Source organism: Bos taurus, chromosome 8 (genome assembly GCF_002263795.3).
Source record: "Bos taurus isolate L1 Dominette 01449 registration number 42190680 breed Hereford chromosome 8, ARS-UCD2.0, whole genome shotgun sequence".
Taxonomy (NCBI): Eukaryota; Metazoa; Chordata; class Mammalia; order Artiodactyla; family Bovidae; genus Bos; species Bos taurus.
The window spans coordinates 94642803-94662997 of record NC_037335.1 but is presented as its reverse complement, the minus strand read 5'-3'; the positions used below and the strand labels follow the sequence as shown (position 1 = coordinate 94662997).

The 20195-nt window shown below is 44.9% G+C and overlaps 1 protein-coding gene across 6 annotated transcripts in view; it reads left to right on the top strand.

The window, feature by feature from the left end:
- ABCA1 (ATP binding cassette subfamily A member 1) overlaps positions 1 to 20195 on the top strand; it is a 137232-nt gene that overhangs the window by 74852 nt on the left and 42185 nt on the right. For all 6 annotated transcript variants that reach the window (XM_024995844.2, XM_010808222.4, XM_059889170.1 and 3 more), the window contains 10 exon segments: positions 570 to 662; positions 5259 to 5499; positions 7356 to 7495; positions 7831 to 7947; positions 11878 to 12075; positions 12831 to 13036; positions 13830 to 14006; positions 15533 to 15755; positions 17857 to 18078; positions 19125 to 19329. In XM_024995844.2, the coding sequence (XP_024851612.1) occupies positions 570 to 662; positions 5259 to 5499; positions 7356 to 7495; positions 7831 to 7947; positions 11878 to 12075; positions 12831 to 13036; positions 13830 to 14006; positions 15533 to 15755; positions 17857 to 18078; positions 19125 to 19329 (1822 nt within the window).

Sequence of the window (20195 nt, the reverse complement as noted above, 5' to 3'; positions counted from 1 at the left end):
AAATTATTTTAAATTAATTTTAATATATATGAAAACAATACATTTTAATATATTAAAATGAGTTTTCATATATTTAGAAGTAAGTAAATTTACAGTGTTAGAGACAGTGCTGATGAGTAGAATAAAAGAGAATTCCTTCTTCCCATGCTTTTGGCAGTTTTAAATATTATCCTTTCTTCCTTTCCTGTGAACCATCACAAACTTGTTTCTCAAGGCCATTTCCATGTTGTCTTTCTAGCAAAACCATAGACAGAGTTGGGAATTTATGGTCAGCTTTACACTGGGCACATGCACATCAGACATTTTTATCTATTATGTAATCAACTAGTTTGAAATACAAATTCCTACACCATTTAAAAGCATTCATCAAAAAATTAGTAATTCTTATCTGAGATGAATAACCTACAAACATACAGTTAGAATAATTTTAGTGTCTTGTTTTGGTTAAGAGTGGGTTTCTTGTGTTTCAAATTGAAGATTGTGAATAGTTTTAATCAACTTATTTATTTTTAAATAGAGATTTCAGGTTTACATTGAATTTAGAAACAGTTATTTATTTCTCGTTGCAGACAAAACTAAACTCTACATCTCTCTTCCCGACCGAGGAGCTGGGTGAAGCCACAAAAGCTTTGTTGGATAGTCTTGGGAATCTGGCCCAAGAGGTAAGTCATATCTTTTCAGTCTGAGGGTGCAGACCATCCATTATGACTTTTTTACACCCTGAATTTGATTCAGAGAGTCCACTTGATATGAATTTCATAAAAAATGTAAAATCAACTTTAGAAGCATCTGTGACCTTAAAATTACTTGGTTTGATCTCCTTACTTTAAAGATGAAGAAACCAAGACTCATGGATGTCTCAGGGTCAGTTAGCTAGTAGCTAAAGGCCCGATGTCTAGGACTTTCTCCAATTGTTACTCTTGGTCCTGAGTTAATGACTCATTAGTAGAGGAGATGATTCCTCCACGTCCTCCACATACTGTGTTTGTCTTACAGCAACTTCTCCTTATTTCTTCTTCGGTAATAAAGCTGGACAGTCTTTTTACCAGAACGTTTGTTTACTAACTGAAGGGGAGAAGCGGTACCCCTAATTTGGATCTTTGCCTTGTGAACTTCTGGCCCCTGAGTTCAACTTTGGGAATAGAGTCTCCTGATAAATGTTGAGTTTGCTTTCGGGTCCACATGTTTACAAGTGTATTAGAATTACCTAACTTCCTACTTAACAGAATCACCTTTGTCATAAGATCAGAGGGCCTGACTTACAAAATTAGCAGTTAAGCACTTCTCTGCCTCCCAGTCAGCGTGTGCTTGCCTTTCTGACACCCAGCCTTGTTTCAGAGTAGACTGGAAAAGAGGAACCAATGCTCTGGAGCCCGTGGTGTAGAGAGCTGAGCCAGGGAGTGATGGTCAGAAACCACACAGGCCTTATGTATAAAACACTGGGAATAATTTGTGGCAAAGTTTTCTCAGACTTGGTCCAGCCTTATTATGAACTGCTTCTTTAACTCATTTTTTGGTGTTTTTATGGTTTTTCTCAAATATCAAAGCTCACTTTATGTCTTCTAAGAATAAATACTTAGAATACTTTGGCTACCTAATGTAAAGAGCTGGCTCATTGGAAAACACCCTGATGCTGGGAAAGATTGAGGGTAGCAGGAGAAGGGGGCGACAGAGGATGAGATGGTTGGATGGCATCACTGACTCAATGGACATGAGTTTGAGCAAACTCAGGGAGATAGTGATGGACAGAAAAGCCTGGCCTGCTGGAGTTCATGGGGTTGCAAAGAGGTGGACATGACTTAGCGACTGAACAACAACAGCAAGAATGAAGTAGTGCATGTTCACAAAGGAGAAAGCAGAATGTTTGGGAAGTACAGAAAACACCAAGGTTCAGCTCTGTCAACATGTTACCTAGCATGTCACTTTCGATCCTTTTTTTTGTCAATCCTGCTGCTGTGTGTCTGACTGAAGAGGACTGGCTTTCAGGTTCCTTTCAGGAGGAGAAGCCCTCTTCCAGGGTGCCATCTGTTACTCTGGTTATGAACGCTGGTAACCTCTCTGTAGGTGGAGAAGTTGGGTCTCCTGGGGTTCTTCCAGGAGGCAGAATGAGAAACAGAAACTGCCCTGCAAGTCCATTGCCATCTCTCTTGAGTCCCGTTAGCTGACAGTGACTTGCCCTGTGCTCTCTGCCAGCCCTAGAAAAGGCAGAACAGGGATCTAACATTTGAAGCTGCCTCTAAACTCACAGTCTGGTTATAGTTGTTTCCTCTTACATCACTGGCCTGCCTTTTGTCTAGGGTTAAAAAATAATTGAAAGCATGTGATGTTCTGTTGCTCACATGGTAGAAACTCTCCAGCTGAACAATATACATTTTTCTTGGCAGCTGCTTCCTTGTGTCCTGCTTACTCCCTGGCCCTGGGCAGCAAGGGCCACCCACTCCTCTCAATGGAACACAAAGTCAAGTCACTTTTGCCACCAGTGACTCATTATCTAAGAGTTTCTCTGGGACAAATGGGAGAAGATAAATACATAAGTGCACTTGTTGATCTGCTCAGTGTTTGGAAAGAAAGTTGGTTGTTTTGACTAAACCACAAGCCTTGAAAGGAACAGGGGGGTAAGCTGCCATGTTTCCTGTAGCTTCCCCGGTTTCCCCGTGTGATCCACATGACAAATGTGATGAGGCCTCCTACGCCTATTGCACAGGTGACACCGAGGCTCAGAAAATCTAGACTGTTTGCCCACAGTCACCTAGTAGGTTAACTGGCAAGACTGGGATTTGAACCCAGGGTGGTTGGCCTCTAAAGCCCACATTCTTACAGCTTTAGCACTTTTTTGTCTGAACCCTCATGGTAACTGGAATAGAGTTGGAAGGAGACTATTCAGAGAAAGAAACTGGACTAACAGGGCTGGCAGTTGTGAGGGAATGGGGACTTTCAGAGCCAGAGGGATGAAAGTGGGCATGAGCTTCACTTCTGGAAGGTGAGCCTGGGGAGGCAGGGCAGGGAGCAGTGTTTGGTTATCTGTCCACACCCGCTAGGACCCTGGCACAGCTGGGTGCTAGGGACTCAGCAGTGAGCACACTAACTTCTCTGTTGCTATGGGACTGCAGTGGGGCAGGAGATAGAAATAAACCCTTCTGTGTATAATGGGATAGCAGGGATGCCTGCAGTGAAGGAAAACGAAGCTGGGTAAGAGGGGTGGAGGGGTTGAGGTGGTATTTTAAAGGGGAGGGTGATTCATGAAGTCCTGTCTAGTCAGGTGCCATCTGAACATGGAGGAAATGATACTGCAAGCAGGAGGAACCGTAGATCCAAATATACTGACGTAGGGCATGATCAAGAGATGTAAAGACCAGGGAGGAGGCCGGTGTGGCCTGAACAAAGAGAGCAAGTGAGAGGGGAGTCAGAGATTAGGTTAGAGCAGGAGGTGAGTGCCGTGCAGCCCTGGAAAGGCTGGATTTACACTGAGTAAGATGGGAAGCCAGTGGAGGGTCTGGATCAGGGGTGTCTGGTGTGGCTGAGAGGATGAGAGTTGTTTACGATTCCAGTGTTAGGCTGAGAAGAGACTGTGATGGGGCAAGGGCAGGAGAAAGCCAAGGATTGAGAAAGCCTCAGTGGTTCATTCACTCTGTAGATGATGATCAGATGCCACCGTCTGTGGGTTGGAGCCTGAGCGGCTGCCTTCCCTGTGGTGGGAGGCACTTCATGGGGAGGTGTGGGGCAGGAGCTGAAGTTAGAACAAGTAGGAGTCTGCCCCTAAGGCAGGTTCTGGGAAGAGCCAAGAATTTGGAAGAACTCAGTTGCTTACAGTGCTTCTATCAAAGATGTGCTGACTTTATGTTGGAAGAGATTTGTCCTTTTGATTGGGGGATGGCAGGATGGTGGTGGCGAGAAAGACAAGTGAGTGGCTTTTGTGCTGTCCTTCAAAAATCTCTAGGGCTGTTGCACCCCCCCAGCAAAAGGAAAGATGGCCTGACTGCCTATCCCCCTCCCTGTCTGTATACCTCAGAAGATAAAGTCAGGAAAATCTGGCCACCTAATTGTGTTTTCTGGGTGTCAAAGCCTACCTCTCTAGAGGGAAGAATCTTTGTGACCTCTGACCACCCCCGGAGCACCTGGTTCCCCTTTGCAGGCTGAAAGCAAAGGCAGGGTCTGTGGCACCCAGGACCTTCTCACTCACAGGGATCAGCGGGCTCTGTGAGACAGAAAACCGGGTCGTGGAGTCAGCCTAGACTGCCTCCAGAGCAAGAGTGGCGTCCCGCAACCCCTCCCCTCTGCTTGCCACACCTCAGCCTGGACACGCAGTGACAGGGCAAGTAATGGAAGGGTATATTAATGATTCATTGTGAAATGTGTGGAAATACAAAGTGCTCTGTGAATAGTTAGTCATAAGAGCCACTGGGCCAGGAAGTCCACAGGGTGCTGGAGTGCATTTGTGTGTGAGACAAAGAGCTGATCACATGTAAGTCCCAGACTCAGCCCCCGGCTGCCTGGAGCCTCTGCATCTTCCAGGCAGCGGCTGTTCTGTGCAGGGCCCTCTTGGAGAGTGGATATTGTGTGATGTTCTTGCCACGCTCCATTTTAGCTTCATCGTCTTGATGAGAAGTGGGGCCCTCAGAAAAGTGACTTTCCGAAGGTTGTGAGCCAGTGAGGACGTGGCTGAGATTCAAAGTCGAGCTCTCATCGTGTGTTCCTTCCCAGTGCCTGGCACTTAGCTGAGACGAGGGTGGGGATTTCACACACAGTGCCTTTTCTGCCAAGGGGCAGAGGGTACCTCAGTTTCCACACTGGAGTTTGAGGTGTTTTAGAAATGAGGCCATGACCGAGGATGTGAGCGGTTCCTGATGTACACATGTGAACACATAATTCTTCAGGGAAAGCATCCTTTTCTATAAACCCGATGATAATCTGAATGAGATAAAGCCCATCACCGGGGGCTCCACCAACTTCTAGGCTGTACTTCAGTCTTTAATGTGTATGGGAATCACCTGGGCACCTGGTGACAAAGTGGATTTGAACTCTAGATAGACCAGAATCTGGATCTCAAACAGTCTCTCAGATGACACCAGTACCTCTACCACAGAGGGGTAGCATGGCTCCGGTGGTCCCATCACCAGGCTTCCGAGAGGCGATGTCAGACAAGTTATGTTCTGGGATAAGGCTTTATAGAGGTGAAGGAACTAACCTGTTTCTTTGTCTTCTGTGTCTTCAACCTTCCCCCCTCTTTCCTTTCCTCTTCCGCCTGCTCCCTCCCCCAGCTGTTCAGCATGAGGAGCTGGAGTGACATGCGGCAGGAGGTGATGTTTCTGACCAACGTGAACAGCTCCAGCTCCTCCACCCAGATCTACCAGGCCGTGTCCCGCATCATCTGCGGCCATCCCGAGGGCGGGGGCCTGAAGATCAAGTCCCTGAACTGGTACGAGGACAACAACTACAAGGCCCTCTTCGGAGGCAACGGCACGGAGGACGACGCTGGCACCGTCTATGACAACTCTACATGTGAGTGTCTACGCAGCCAGGCCCTGGCACCACCTCCGTCCCAGACTCAGCCCTGTGGGCCCCCTCTCTCCTGCTCACCCTCGTCCTACATAGCAGCAGTGGGTACTTGTCTGCATGTCTATTTGCCATCCAGACACACCTCCTAGAAGAGGGAATCTTCTCCTAATCAGCGAACTATCCCCACTTGTGTGAAAGGGGACTTGGCGCGTCCCAGGCATACAGTGTTTTCATCAAGTGAATGAATGATTGAACGTCACTCTCTCCAGTTTTCTGGGGTATGTCTGAAGGTGGTTCCCAGAGTGCTCAAGGTTCTTCTCATTCTCCCCATCTCCCTTCCCTTTCCCCCCTGCTCTCCTTGAGATATGCTTTATAATAAAAACTTAACAATAACAACAATAATGAAAGATAGCATTTAGGGAACATTTCCTATGTCCTTTGCATTTTTTTTTTTTTAAAGTTAACTCATTTAACCCTTATGGTAACCCTGCAAGGAAGGTTTTTTTTTTTTTTTTTCTTTTTTGACTATGCGGGACCACAGCTTGTGGGATCTTAGTTCCCTAACCAGGGATGGAACCTTGACCTCTGTCAGGGAATTCCTTGCAAGGAAGGTTTTATAGCCCCACATTTTGTAGGCTTGGAGAGGTTCAGTAACTTGGTCAAAGTCACACTGTTGTTAATTCACAAGAACCCAGATGAAACCTGGTCTGCCTGGCTCTATGCTTTTTGTCCATAAACACATGACCTCCAGAATACCTGTTCATGGTGGCGTATGTGCCATCAGACTCAGGCATTTGATCTGCTGTTTGTTTTCGGTTCTTAGCTACAAGGTGTCATTAGAGAACCTTGTTACACCCTATCTGCTCCCCACGCTTGGGCAGTTTTGTGGTGATGTGTGTCCTGTGCCTGTGGCAGCGAGGAGCCGGTGTTACAGCTGTAGACAATGGCATTGTTTTCCTTGAAAACATGATGCAAGTGAGCCTTTCTCCATTTCTAACCGCAGGTGTGTCTTTCAGACACTGAGTGAGGTGGATTTTAGTGCATTACTGTAACATAAGAACCTTTTATTCTTCTCTGGAGTGAAGCACTCCAGCCGTGGCAGGTTGCTTTGTGAGCCTGAAGGGAAGGGCGTTCTGAAATGCCATCCCCTCTGCTCCCTCTCTTTGTAAGTCAACCTGAGGGAACCTTCATTTTCACAACAGCTACAACTGTGAGCAAGTCCTCTTTTTTGTTTTTGTTTTTAAATATTGTCTTTGCAGCATGTAGAGGATACTTGGAATCTAAAAGAACCCACAGTGAAATTTTTTAAAAATTTGGGAATCTTTCTGGATAATCAAACCTTATTATCTATTATGACTATGTATTTTTCACTTTGGGATATTCATTACATTTATTACAGGTACTTGTTATGAGACTTAGTAATTGAAGGGAGATTTTTTATTTCTGCTTGAAAACTAAAGTCTGAAATTCAACCCTCTGTTTCCAGTGGAAACAAAGTGTTGCAGGCTGGTGTTAAGTCATCTAGAGTTGCAACTCTAGGCTTGTGCATAGTAAAAAGTATTTTTCTATATTGTCTCAGTTGTGACATCATCAGTGTTATAATAAACTTTGATTATTTATCCAGCATTGTACTAGGTATCATCTCAGTTAATCCTCTCCACGTCTCTCCTAAGTAGATGTCATTAACTTTAATTTTACAGAGGAGTCAACTGAGGCACAAATCTGAAGTTGTTACATAACCATTAAGTGGCAGAGCTGAGATTTAAACCTATGACTGACCAGCTGGTTCTAAAGCTTTTGTTAGTTTCTACAAATATATGACCATGTATACAAATATTTGCCTTTCATCCTTTTCACAGCTCCTTATTGCAATGATTTGATGAAGAATCTGGAGTCCAGTCCTCTTTCTCGCATCATATGGAAAGCTCTCAAGCCCCTGCTTGTTGGAAAGATCCTGTATACACCTGACACTCCAGTCACAAGGCGGCTTATGACTGAGGTAAGCCACCTGGGCCCAAGGAGCCCTCAACAAACGCTTCGTAGAATTAAGAACAAAAATATAAAGGTGGCTTCAGATGGAGTGTATTGAGTATACTTTTCTGGGATTTCCAAGAATGAGGACCTCCAGTCTGACCTAGGCCCCAGCTGACTGTTGAGGACCAGCTCTCCAGTCTTGGGTGTTTGAATCCCTGCTGCAGGCAGGCACTTCTTGGGGATGGGAAGGGCAGGAAAAGGGCTTCTATGATGGAGTGTCTTTTCGGGGAGTAGCTGAGTTTCTCATGTCTCTGCCCCTCTTTTATTTTTTGCTGCTCCTGGCTTCCTGGTTGACTCCAGGTGAATAAGACCTTCCAGGAACTGGCTGTGTTTCATGATCTAGAAGGCATGTGGCAAGAGCTCAGCCCCAAGATCTGGACCTTTATGGAGAGCAGCTCAGAAATGGACCTTGTCCGGGTGAGTGTCCCTCTGATTATTGTGTGCCTGCTTGATGCTCTTTACTTCCCAAGAAGTGACTGAGAGGAGAGTTATTTACATTGAACCCAGTACAGAGGGACTGAGCACAGCTCAAGCCCCAGGGCTGTCACTTGGCAGAGGTGCAGGTGATGGTGCACAGATTACACCATCTCATGCACATTAGCATCAAGGCATCTGATAGTCAAAATCAGAGTTCCAAGAAACTTAGGACTGATATTTGGAGGAAGAGTTTGGTGATTACAAGACCTTAATTATTTTCTGGCTGTAGAGCCACAGCACCTTACTCAGCCCTACTGTGTCCTGGTAGGTCTTGGACAGAGGTGTGCGAGGAAAAGCCTGTTCTGCAGACTCATCACAGATACTTGCTCCCCAAGGCGCTGTGTGAGTGAGGAGCTGCTGTTACTATGTGGAGGAGAATTTCACTTAGTGCTTCAGAACTACTTGAAAAGGGATAAGTGCTCTGAAGACAATTGGATTCAGAAGCAGAGGAGTCTGAGCAAGAAAGAAATGTCTCCTTTGCTTGAGCCTGAGTGCCATTTAATCACATCATCCTGCCTTGGGCTGAGTCAGAAAATCATTAGACTATTTCCTGTCTCTATGGTGAGAGAGGCCTCTTCCTTTTGTTCCTGCTGCTATTAAGCATGAATGGATTTTGCCAGGTTTCTTGTCTTGACACGTCATTGATCAGAAGGGCAGCTGGGTGTTACAGGTGGTATATCTACCCAGAGAGGTACTCTCACAGGCTGAGGACCCTCCCGAGATGCCCTAGGAGGGACCATACCCTGGGGGGCCTTCCAGTGATGGGAAAGCTGAGTCATCTTTGTTGCACTGGTCCTGCAATTTAATTCTTAAATTGGGAGCCTTTAAAAACCAAGGGACTTTAGTCAGGGAAGCATGAACAATAATTTGTATGGATCGAGTGAATAATTCCTGTCTAATAATAACAGCAACAACTTATACCCATCAAGGATGGTCTCTGTTGAGCTCCAGTCTCTCCTCCAAAAGGGATTCATGTGGTTCAGCCACAAACAGTGTTATAGATCTTGGTGTGGTCTCAGGCGTCTTGGTCATCTCCTTGGGATCTACATTCCTACTTGTTGGACTTCTCTCCTTCTGAGTCTCAGAGGGTGATGAGGGGCCATGTTGAAGGGACTCCATGAATTTTAGTTTGTAGGCAGATAGATGCTTCCCCTGCTTTTAAATAGGGAGTTTGACTTGGATGCTCCAGCAGGTCACAGGCTGTCAGTTCTTGTGGGATGAGGCCCTTGTCAACATGGCCATGGCATTCATTGGGGATCCTGCTGGAGAACCCAGGATGTGCAATAGGAAATGGAGCTGTGGCTGGGGAGAAAGGCGTGGTGTGTGGTTGAGAGGGCCTTGGGTGTCAAGCCAAGGACTTGACTTTAAGCTCTGACACACCATTACCAAACCCATGGAAAGGTTTTTGGCAATGTATACATTACTCTGGTTTGACAGGTGGGTTGAAGAGAGGAAAGATGGAAGGCAGAGACCAGGGCAGAGGCTACCCTGGTGGGGTAAAGCCTGGTGACTGATTGGTTGTGGAGGGGTGAAAGAGAGGGAAGTTTTGGGATGATTCTTAATGTCTAGCTGATGGATGGTAGGGATGTCCAACAAGTCAGTGGATACTAGGGCTTGGAGTGTAACTGGTTGGTTAGGCTGGAGACACCAGTTAGGGACTCATCAGCCTGTGGGTGGAAGTCGAAGGAGCTTCCTCCACCTGCTTTCTTTTCTCTACTAAGGAGTGTTTATTTCACTGCACAAGCTTGGGCATCTCAGTCCTGTGCACCCCCTGCAGCTTCACATCTGGTACATGAGGCAGTGCCTGAGACTTCTGGTTCTGTTGGGGTAGCTCTTTCTTTTTTTCAACTTTATTGAGGTACAACTGACAAATTAAAAGTGTATGTATTTAACATATACAACTTGGTGTTTTGATGTATGTTTGCACTGTGAAATGATCACAGCATTGGAGCTAAGTAACATGTCCCTTCCTTCACCTAGTTACCTCTTAACAAGTGTCAAGTATACAGGATGGTATCACAAACTGTGGTCACCATGCTATACGTTAGATCCTCGGATCTAATAATGGGAACGTCATGCCCTTTGACCCCCGTGTTTCCCCAGACCCCCCGGCAACCACCCCTCCACTCTGTGATAGCTCGTATCTTCTGCTTTGTCTGGCTCTTTCTGCACCTGTTCTGTCCAGAGGTACCCACAGATCTGGAGGCACTTCTTTGTTGGGTCACGGAACCCACTGATACTCAGTTGTTCTTTCTGAGCTGCTATTTGTTTCCTTCACCTTCAGCCTCTGCTTTCTCCATGGACACTGCTCCTGAGGGTGATCTTCATACCCTAGAATCATGTAGTCAGTGATCCCACTGGGCACATCTCTCAGGCCTTGCTGCTCTCCTTGGCTGTGTTGCTCAGAAGCCGCACCGGGCAGGGCAGACCTCACCTCAAATACTGCATGTCTTCACTCAGGTTTTATTTGTTCAGTTCAAGTCTCAAATAAAATCATTTTGGAATCGCTAACCCATCCCCCTGTGCACCTTTGTGAGATACAATTTTGTATCTATTATGTTAATAAAAATACATATCCTAACTGATGACAATCTAATTTGTTATTCCCTATAGGAAAGCAATTTGGAATGAAAATTGTAAGAACCATAAAAATTGTGTTATCCCATGTACTTCCATTCCACACACCCTCAGGGATGTATCCCATACAGAAATAATTTTAAAGAAAGAAGTCACCCTATGAAACAGAATGTTATTGCTATAATAATTGTTTTTTGTGAAAAATTAGAAATAGACTAAATGTTTTGCAGTATGGGAATAGTTAATGAAATTATAGTGTATATACCCTATAAAAACTATTATGCTCCCATTAAGATAATAAATATGAAGCCACATGGGGAAAAGCTTATAATGTTAGTAGAAATGAGACTGATTTTAAGAATAGCAGAGTTTGGCCTTTAGAGATTCCATTTCAGTAGAGTCAAAGTTTCATCTGCCTTCTTGAAGGTATGACAGGAGTTGTGGCTGATTCTCTTTTCCATGAGCTGAGGTTGAAACAGACCCATTTTTCTGGCAGCATATCTTTGCAGGCCTCTGCCCCGGTCCTCTGCACCTGCTGGTTGAGTGCCTGATTGATTTTCCTGCTCTTCCATGTTGACGCATGGGGAGAGCCAGCCAGCTAAGGAAAAAGAAATGGAAGATAGGCCTCCTTTTCATCATGACCCATGCATCCTGTAATTGGGAAAGATCAGGTTTCACTTGGTTTAACAGCAGCATTCTTTCCCTAAGCTAAATAGGTTTGTCTTAATTCAGTCTAGAAATTAAGGTCTTTATGAGGAGTTATCAGCCTGGGTCTCAAAAGAAGAAGATGATATAATGCAGGGGGAAGGTGCAATAGAATCTGAGAGCCCATGTCTCATATCCTGACTTTGTTACTTATTAACTGTGTGACCTTATGGTTAGGGACTTAACTTCTATGAACCTGTTTTCTCATCTGTGAAATGGAAACTATTAGACGTACCTTCCTTATAATGTTGTATGAGGTGAAGTGTTTAACCCAACAGTAATTGTATAGAGTATAAGTATGATTATTGTTGTTATTGTAGTTAATAGCGTTTACTGTTAAGCTATACTGGAAACTAGATTCAGACTGGACTGATATTGACTGGTCAACTCCATGCCTATTAGTGTATGATTCATCCTTGGTAAAAAGTTATTTTTTTCAGCCTCAGTGGTCTCACCTATAAAATGGAAACACTGTTACCTACCTCACAGTTTTTATAAAGATATAAAAATGACAATGTATGTGAAAGGGTTTTGTAAATCATATAGTGCTCATCAAGACTTAGTTGTACTTTGTCATTGGAATGGCAGACACTGTTGGACAGCAGAGGCAATGATGACTTTTGGGAACAGCGACTGGAAGGCTCAGACTGGACGGCCAAAGATATCGTGGCATTTCTGGCCAAGCACCCAGAGGATGTGCAGTCCACCAACGGCTCTGTGTACACCTGGAGAGAAGCCTTCAATGAGACCAACCAGGCAATCCAGACCATCTCTCGTTTCATGGAGGTGAGGAACTGTTCCATGGACCATTTAGAAAAGGCTTTGGCTTCTTTCTCTGAGATGATGCAACATGATTCAGACTGGAGTAAAGTTTAGAAATTTTGTGTAGTCTTATTTACAGTAGCATCCCTCCAACCTAATACATGTTGTGTATGAAAAGACACTTAAAAATACAGGTGGTGTATGAAAAAGCACTCAAAAAATTGTTAGTTGAATGAATGAGACAGACACAGACCTAACTTCTAACTTTATTCTGTCTGACTCAAGAATATCTCTATCCATTGTCTTCTAGTTTTTCCTATGTTTTGATATCCAACTACCTAATGGCAATAAAAAAGCATTACTTATGAAACTTACATAAAATCTAATAGGACTGATTACATTTAAAAAATTTGAGTCCTAAAAATGATGTGACTTAGTAGAGACAAATGAAAGTTCTTTTGGTCTGTTTGATTAGTTGTTATGACTCAAAATTACAAAGAAAGCAGAAGAAAATGAGGCCTGATCATTGTTTAAGTCCCTTTCCCTCCACAAAAATCAGTATGAGTAACTTATCTCTAAAATACATTCAACATTTCTCTTAAATTGCTAAGGGGAAAACCCAAATAATCCATTTTCAATTGAATATTGGAGAATGATGTGAGAGGATGAAGATTAAAAAAGACATGCAGTTAGCACTTCTCTCTTAGCGTAGACGCTGCCGTGGCCACGGCTTGTTTTCCTGGCCGTCAGCATTCTCATGATGGCTGTTCTTCCTTCAGTGTGTCAATCTGAACAAGCTAGAACCAGTAGCGACAGAGGTTCTGCTCATCAACAAGTCCATGGAGCTCTTGGATGAGCGCAAATTCTGGGCTGGGGTAGTGTTCACTGGAATTGCTCCCGGCAGCGTCGAGTTACCGCATCATGTCAAGTACAAGATCCGGATGGACATTGACAATGTGGAGAGGACGAATAAGATCAAGGACGGGTAAGTGGAATCGCATTGTACCAGCCAGTCTTAGAGAAGTCAAGAGCAGCTAATGTGATTGGAGATACTTTAATAATTTTGTAAAAATTTCAAACAAAGATAAATCGGTGGCATGATTTTTGTGTAACTGGCACATTCATGGTGGAGACAGCTGTTTCAAAGGTCATAAAATATCCTTGTCTTTTCGTTTTGCATTTCCATTCAAGGGAATTAGTCCTAAGGAATTAAATCAACTGGAACAAAGAAAGAAGGAAAAAGACATTAGGTTCCCTGTGCTAATGCTATCCATTTCTATAAAAGGGGGCAAATAACCAAGATAAAAAATGATAAAGTGAATTGTGACACATCCACTTGTAGTAATGTTAGGAAGCAATGGAGGAGGGAAAAAAACCAAACCAACAAGTGGTTTGCTCATTCTGATTATATCTATTTAAAAACGTGTACACATCACTGAGGGCTCCCCAGGTGGCGCTAGTGGTAAATAACCCACCTGCCAGTACAGGAGACGTAAGAGACACAGGTTCAGTCCCTGGGTTGGGAAGATCCCCTAGAGGAGGGCACGGCTACCCACTCCAGTATTCTTGCCTAGGGAATCCCATGGACAGAGGAGCTACAGTCCATAGCATCCCTAAGAGTCGGACAAGACTGAAGCAGTTTAGTGTGCATGCATGCGTCACTGAGACCACAAAGTACGATGCAGAAATAAAAACAGTGGCTCTGAAGGCTTGTGGGTGATTGAAATTTTTGTTGTGTGGTTCTAAGGAATGTTCAATCATCTGTGGCTTGATTTAAGGTACTGGGACCCTGGTCCTCGGGCTGACCCCTTTGAAGATATGCGGTATGTCTGGGGAGGCTTCGCTTACTTGCAGGATGTGGTGGAGCAGGCAATCATCAGGGTGCTGACGGGCACAGAGAAGAAAACTGGCGTGTACATGCAGCAGATGCCTTACCCCTGTTATGTTGATGACATGTGAGTTACCAGTAAGCTGCCACCTTTACTTAACTGGTTAGCACTGTCCGCAGGTGGGGTGTGTATACACACACACACACATGCCAAGAGAGGAAACAGAATGCTTTGGTTAAATTTATTTTATATGTGTGTTGATACTGGTCAAAAAATTGATGAAAACAAGACTATGGCTACTGCAAAGCAGCTGTTTTTGAAGTTGTGTGGAGATTTCAGGAAATAAGATGCTAGATGTAGGTAGTTGACAGTTTGAGGCACAGGCACACATGAACACACACCACACACCAGTAATCCCCACTCCTTTCTGGTCTATGGTTACTAGAACTTTTATTTTTCATACCCTATCCTTTTGGTCAAAATTGGCCCAATCTCCAAGTTTAAAATGTGTCAGGACGAGCACATGCCAAATATATTCACACATCCATACGTCCCCCAAATACAGAGGCGCGGTGTTATGGACCTTGAAAAGCTAACTTCACATCAGTTTTTCTTCTTCTCTCAGAAAGTGGTAAGCCACATTTTCAAACAATGCAAATAAAACTGAACAAGTCCATTTTATCTTAGACTTTTTAGATAACCTTTGAGTGCTTAGTCACTGTGCTACCAAGTGGGGTCTGTGGCTCTATGGCTCATGATTTCTTGTGAGAGCAAGAATGGGGCAGAGGTGTAGTTATTGCAGGCATCTGAAGTATGTCATGTCTCTTCCAAATTCTGGAAACTCTTTCATTCTCTGTTGTGTGAGGGTGAGAGTGAGTGTGTGTGTGTGTGTGTGTGTGTGTATAGAGATCAGAGTGCAGAAGTAGCAGGGTTACTCTCCTTGTATCTCTCCCAGCTTCTTATTGAACCACACTTTTACTTGCAGGGTTCATTCTAGCTGTTCGGTTCACCTGGATTTATCTTGTTTTTCACCTTCAGAAAGACTAGCCAGTATTTTCCAATGACGCCCCTAAGCAAAGCTTTACTCTAGAAAGGACATATTAAGATGGGGACACGCCTGTTGTCACATACCCTGTAAGTGCCTAAGTGGTAAAGCTGAGACTTGAACCTTGAGTTTTAGAGTCTAGATTCTGTATCCCTTTGACTTCGCTGCATTTCATTTTCTAGTTTGGAATCTGAAATCTGAAATGTTACTGACAGGAGCTGCATAAAGTGTGTTTCTGCACCATCTGTCGTAACAGTTGTGCAAGGCAAGCTGATAGTGAGAAGACCTTGAAGATGTTGAACTTTCATGAGACAATGAGTTGGGTTTTTGGTTTTGTTGGCTTTGTTTTAGTACTTTAAAACCACATTTAGTTTAATGACCTCTGATAGTTATCTAGCTACTAAAGCAAGCCCTCAAAGAACTTTGGCATCACTTTGTTAATAGTTTGTAATCACTGCATTGCCCCGCTCACGAAGCATTCCTGTCAGGGTGCACAGGTCTGCCCATCTCGGGCTTGGTCCTGGTGATTCCTCTTGCATGCCAGCCCAGAGTTGTTGGCCCAGGAGCCTGGCTCACTCTTGCCTTTAATCCTCCCCTACCCTTCCAGCTTCCTGCGGGTCATGAGCCGGTCCATGCCTCTCTTCATGACGCTGGCCTGGATCTACTCGGTGGCTGTGATCATCAAGGGCATTGTGTACGAGAAGGAGGCACGGCTGAAAGAGACCATGCGCATCATGGGTCTGGACAACGGTATCCTCTGGTTCAGCTGGTTCATCAGCAGCCTCATCCCTCTGCTCGTGAGCGCCGGCCTACTGGTGGTCATCCTGAAAGTAAGACTGCTTCACTGGCTCCTCCCTCTGCCCCCCGGGCTACCGGATCAGAAGAAAAGCACAGGTTGTTTGGGAGGGATAGGATCAGAGGTGCAGTTCCTGCAATTCCTTCATTTTATAATTGGGAAAAGTGATGAAACTTGGAGAGACCCTGAGAAGGGCAGCAACTTGCCCAGTGTCAACCCAGTTGGTTAGTATAGCTAGGCTGGACTGAACCTAGGAGCCTCATGTCCTAGGTGAGCATGTGCTTAACTACACCATGCTGTCTGCTTGGCAATGACTTGTGACAGTGTCTGAGAGTTACTCATTTTCCTAGGTGCATGTATTGGTTGATGATTCTGCCAGAATTTCTAAAAACCATAATCAGAAGGATAGATACTGTTTACGTTTAGATTTTCTGGAAACAGAGGCTGAGATAAGAGTTTGGTGTATGTTTATTTCTTAGGGATCTATATCTATACAAGGAACGGAGAGGATGCAGGATTGAGCACAGACAGGAGTTGAACTGTGGTGCATGGCTAAGCCCCTGGGCACTCTGGCCATGGAGTTGAAATGTCCAGCCCTTTAGGTTACCCCAAGGCCTCCCTCTCTGACAATCCATTGTCCCAGGCCCCTCAATTAGTAACTGGAAAGATGTGCCCCAGGGCTGGGCAGCTTTCTGCAGCTGTGACAAACCCAGAGCAGTTGCTGCCTGAGGCTGTCCACTGACAGCCAGTCAGCAAGCCTTTCCATGAAGGGGACTCTGTACAGTGCGGTTCTGTGTCCACCCCTTACTTTAATAGACTTACGTGCCAATTTTTTTCTCAACTGTTTCATTAAAGAATACATCTTTTAAAAATAAATGTTTTTAAAAGCAGAGGGGTACCAAGGAAAAGGAACTAACAATTGAAAACTAGCTACTAATCATTATAAGTGAGCACTTACTGATTGCCAAACACTATTTAAAACACATGCGTATGCTTAGAAGGAAATGGCAACCCATTCCAGTGTTCTTGCCTGGAGAATCCCAGGGACAGGGGAGCCTAGTGCGCTGCCGTCTATGGGGTCGCACAGAGTCAGACATGACTGAAGCGACTTAGCAGCAGCAGCAGCAGCAGCAGCATGCTGTCTTATGACGTCCTCACTAAGGAACCCATTTAACATACAAGGAAATGAGGCCAAGGAAGGTTAAGGACTTCATTGAGGTCACCTGGCAGTATGGCAGAGCTGTTCTTGCTGAAATCAAGCCCCCCTCATGCTTTGATATCTGACTGCCAGGCCTGACCTCTGTGGCCAGGATGGGGGTCTTGTGGCTGGTGGGTGTGAGCTGCTCTTCCAATTGTGTGCTGGTAGGTCCTTGTGATGGAGAAGGCAATGGCACCCCACTCCAGTACTCTTGCCTGGAAAATCCCATGGATGGAGGAGCCTGGTGGACTGCAGTCCATGGGGTTGCTAAGAGTCATACAGGACTGAGCGACTTCACTTTCACTTTTCACTTTCATGCATTGGAGAAGGAAATGGCAACCCACTCCAGTGTTCCTGCCTGGAGAATCCCAGGGATGGCGGAGCCTGGTGGGCTGCCATCTATAGGGTCACATAGAGTCGGACACGACTGAAGTGACTTAGCAGCAGCAGCAGCAGGTCCTTGTGAAACAGAACCAACTACTTGGGAGAAACTTGACAGGTCCACAGAGTTTGGATGGTTATGTGGCTCCAGAATCCATGGCACATTCTTACAGGGGATGTTAAGATGGCCTGGCCATTTTTCTTTGCTTTCAGAGAGAGAGGTCATGTAGGATGCTATCTCTTGCAATTCTTTCTTGGTGCTCATAGTCCTTATAAAAGGTGATATTATTTCTTGGAGAAACAATGAACAGAATTGTCTATTGAGGTGAACCTTGGTGAATATCAAGCCTGGACTTTGTTCTGTTTCTGACTCTACTGTTCGTTTGCTGTGTGGTCTTGGGCTGGTCATTTCCCGTCTGTAGACTTCATTTCACTCACCAGAAAAATGAACAGTGCTGTTTCTCTATATTGTCTTTTAAGATGACTTTAATAAGCCCTGGCTGCTTCCCACGGATCATTGCTTATTGAGAGTCTTACTTGGTCTCTTTCTTCCCAGTTAGGAAACCTGCTTCCCTACAGCGACCCCAGCGTGGTGTTTGTCTTTCTGTCTGTGTTCGCCACGGTGACCATCCTGCAGTGCTTCCTGATCAGCACGCTCTTCTCCAGAGCCAACCTGGCGGCCGCCTGTGGGGGCATCATTTACTTCATGCTATACCTGCCCTACGTCCTGTGCGTGGCGTGGCAAGACTACGTGGGCTTTACCCTCAAGATCTTCGTGGTGAGTCCCTCTGGCCCTTCGGCAGTACCTGCAGTCGCAGCCACCCCTGGTATTTCACCTCTGCTTTGTAGTCCAAGCTGAGAACAGAAGATAAGAGATTCTCTTTCCACGGGGACTTAAACCTCAATTCTAGATTGTATGCTCCTTGAAGGCAGGGACTGTGTCTTACTCAGTAGTTTATCTTTAGTCCTCTGAGTGAACAGTGGTTGAATTGAATCGAATGATAATTTTGAGGGAGCCAGACTGCACCATGGGCCAGCTGGGGGAAAATGGCCCTGGGGAATGACTTTAGAGCATTCCCTTTTATCTGCCTTTTATCTCCCAGCTCTGTTGGCCATGTTAAGCTCACCACAAAGTCACGGTCAGAGATAGAACTGAAAGTTCTTGAGGTCAGAGCTGGCTCGTTCTGGACCTTTATCTTCCTTGTGTCCAATATGGAGTTTAACTTGAGTAACATTTTCTAAACTTCAAGACTGAGGAACAGGTGCCCCATCTCCCCACAAATCCCTGCCTTTACTCCCTTCCCTTGTACAGAGGAGGAGAGGCCTTTGAAAGTATGCAAGTCCCAGTAAGAGTGAGTTGTTTTCTGAGTTTTCTATAAGATGCTCCAAGGCATCCATTAGGCAACAGCAGCCCCAGACAGGTTCCTATGACACTGAGCCCTTTACTGACCGAGCCGGGAGCTTGAGAGGACCCTGACAAATGCCTGTGTGTGTGTGTGTGTGTGTGTGTGTGTATGTGCGTGTATAAGGTACAGTTGCTGAGCCCTTGAGACATCTTTAGAAGCATAAAATTCTAAAAGTTTTATATGCCATCATATATGCATTTCTGAAATGTGTGTGCATAATGAGTGCTTATAAATAGAATCACTTTATATGCTGTCAAGGAGCCCACTCCCCTGAAGGGACTCTGTAGATGAATATTTCCATATCTTGTAATTGATCCATTTTGCAAATTCACATTTCTCCAGGTGGCATTTACATTAGCAGTGATAGGAAAATGAGAGACAAGGAGATGGATGAATGAATTTTGCCTCTTTTGTACAGAGCCTGATGTCTCCTGTGGCTTTTGGGTTCGGCTGTGAGTACTTCGCCCTTTTCGAGGAGCAGGGCATTGGGGTACAGTGGGACAACCTCTTTGAGAGCCCCACAGAGGAAGATGGCTTCAACCTCACCACCTCCGTCTCCATGATGCTGTTTGACACCTTTCTCTATGGGGTGATGACGTGGTACATTGAGGCTGTGTTTCCAGGTACACTGGACTTCCACACTGCTTTTGTCTTCATCCAGGAAAAAGAAATTTCTAACCGTGTCATTTTCCTCACTTTGTGCTGGAATTTCTGCAGGGCCCGGGTCTCCTTGGAAAGTGGTTAGGGCTTTAGACCTATGGCAAACAAATTATCTCTAAGAAGAAGCTACTGATGCTAAAAGTACAGCTTTTACTACTGACCTAACTCTTATTTCTTGAGCACTGTGTGCCAGGCACCTGATGCTTTGGTTCAATTTAATACTCATAAGACTGCTGGGAGGGAGTTGCTGTTCTACCCAGTTTTTGCAAATGAGAGAAGTATGATGCAAAGAAGTTAAATAACTTACCTGTGGCCACATAACTGGTAAGAGTAGGTGCTGGGAGGTGAACCCAAGTGAGTTACACTGAGTCAGCTTGCCCAGCAGAGTCCTCTCAAGCTGAACCAGGTCTCGAATTCTGTTTCCCCTGAGTTACCACCAGCAGAGGTTCTGTTTCCTGAGTACAGCTTGTGAATAACAAGATACATATTGGTGCTAAGCCCTTGCCTGTGTTTTAATCAAAAGTCATAAAAGTTCATTTTTATACTTCCATAATAAGTCTTCTTGACTGAGACCTCCCTTGGATATATTTTCATAGAAGATCAAATTCTGAGAGAGCGAGGTTTAACCCTTTCTGGTTCACTTTCTGATTTTTCTCCAAAGGAGTGGCCATGGAATATTGATTACCCATCCCTACTTGGACTACTTGAATGTCCCACACTGAATGTGCAATTTTGTATTGTACAGATCCGGATTCAGATTCTGAGTCCTTCACTTCACTGGCTGAGTGATCTTGAGTGGGCCACTAATCCCTCAGTCTCCTCATCTCTA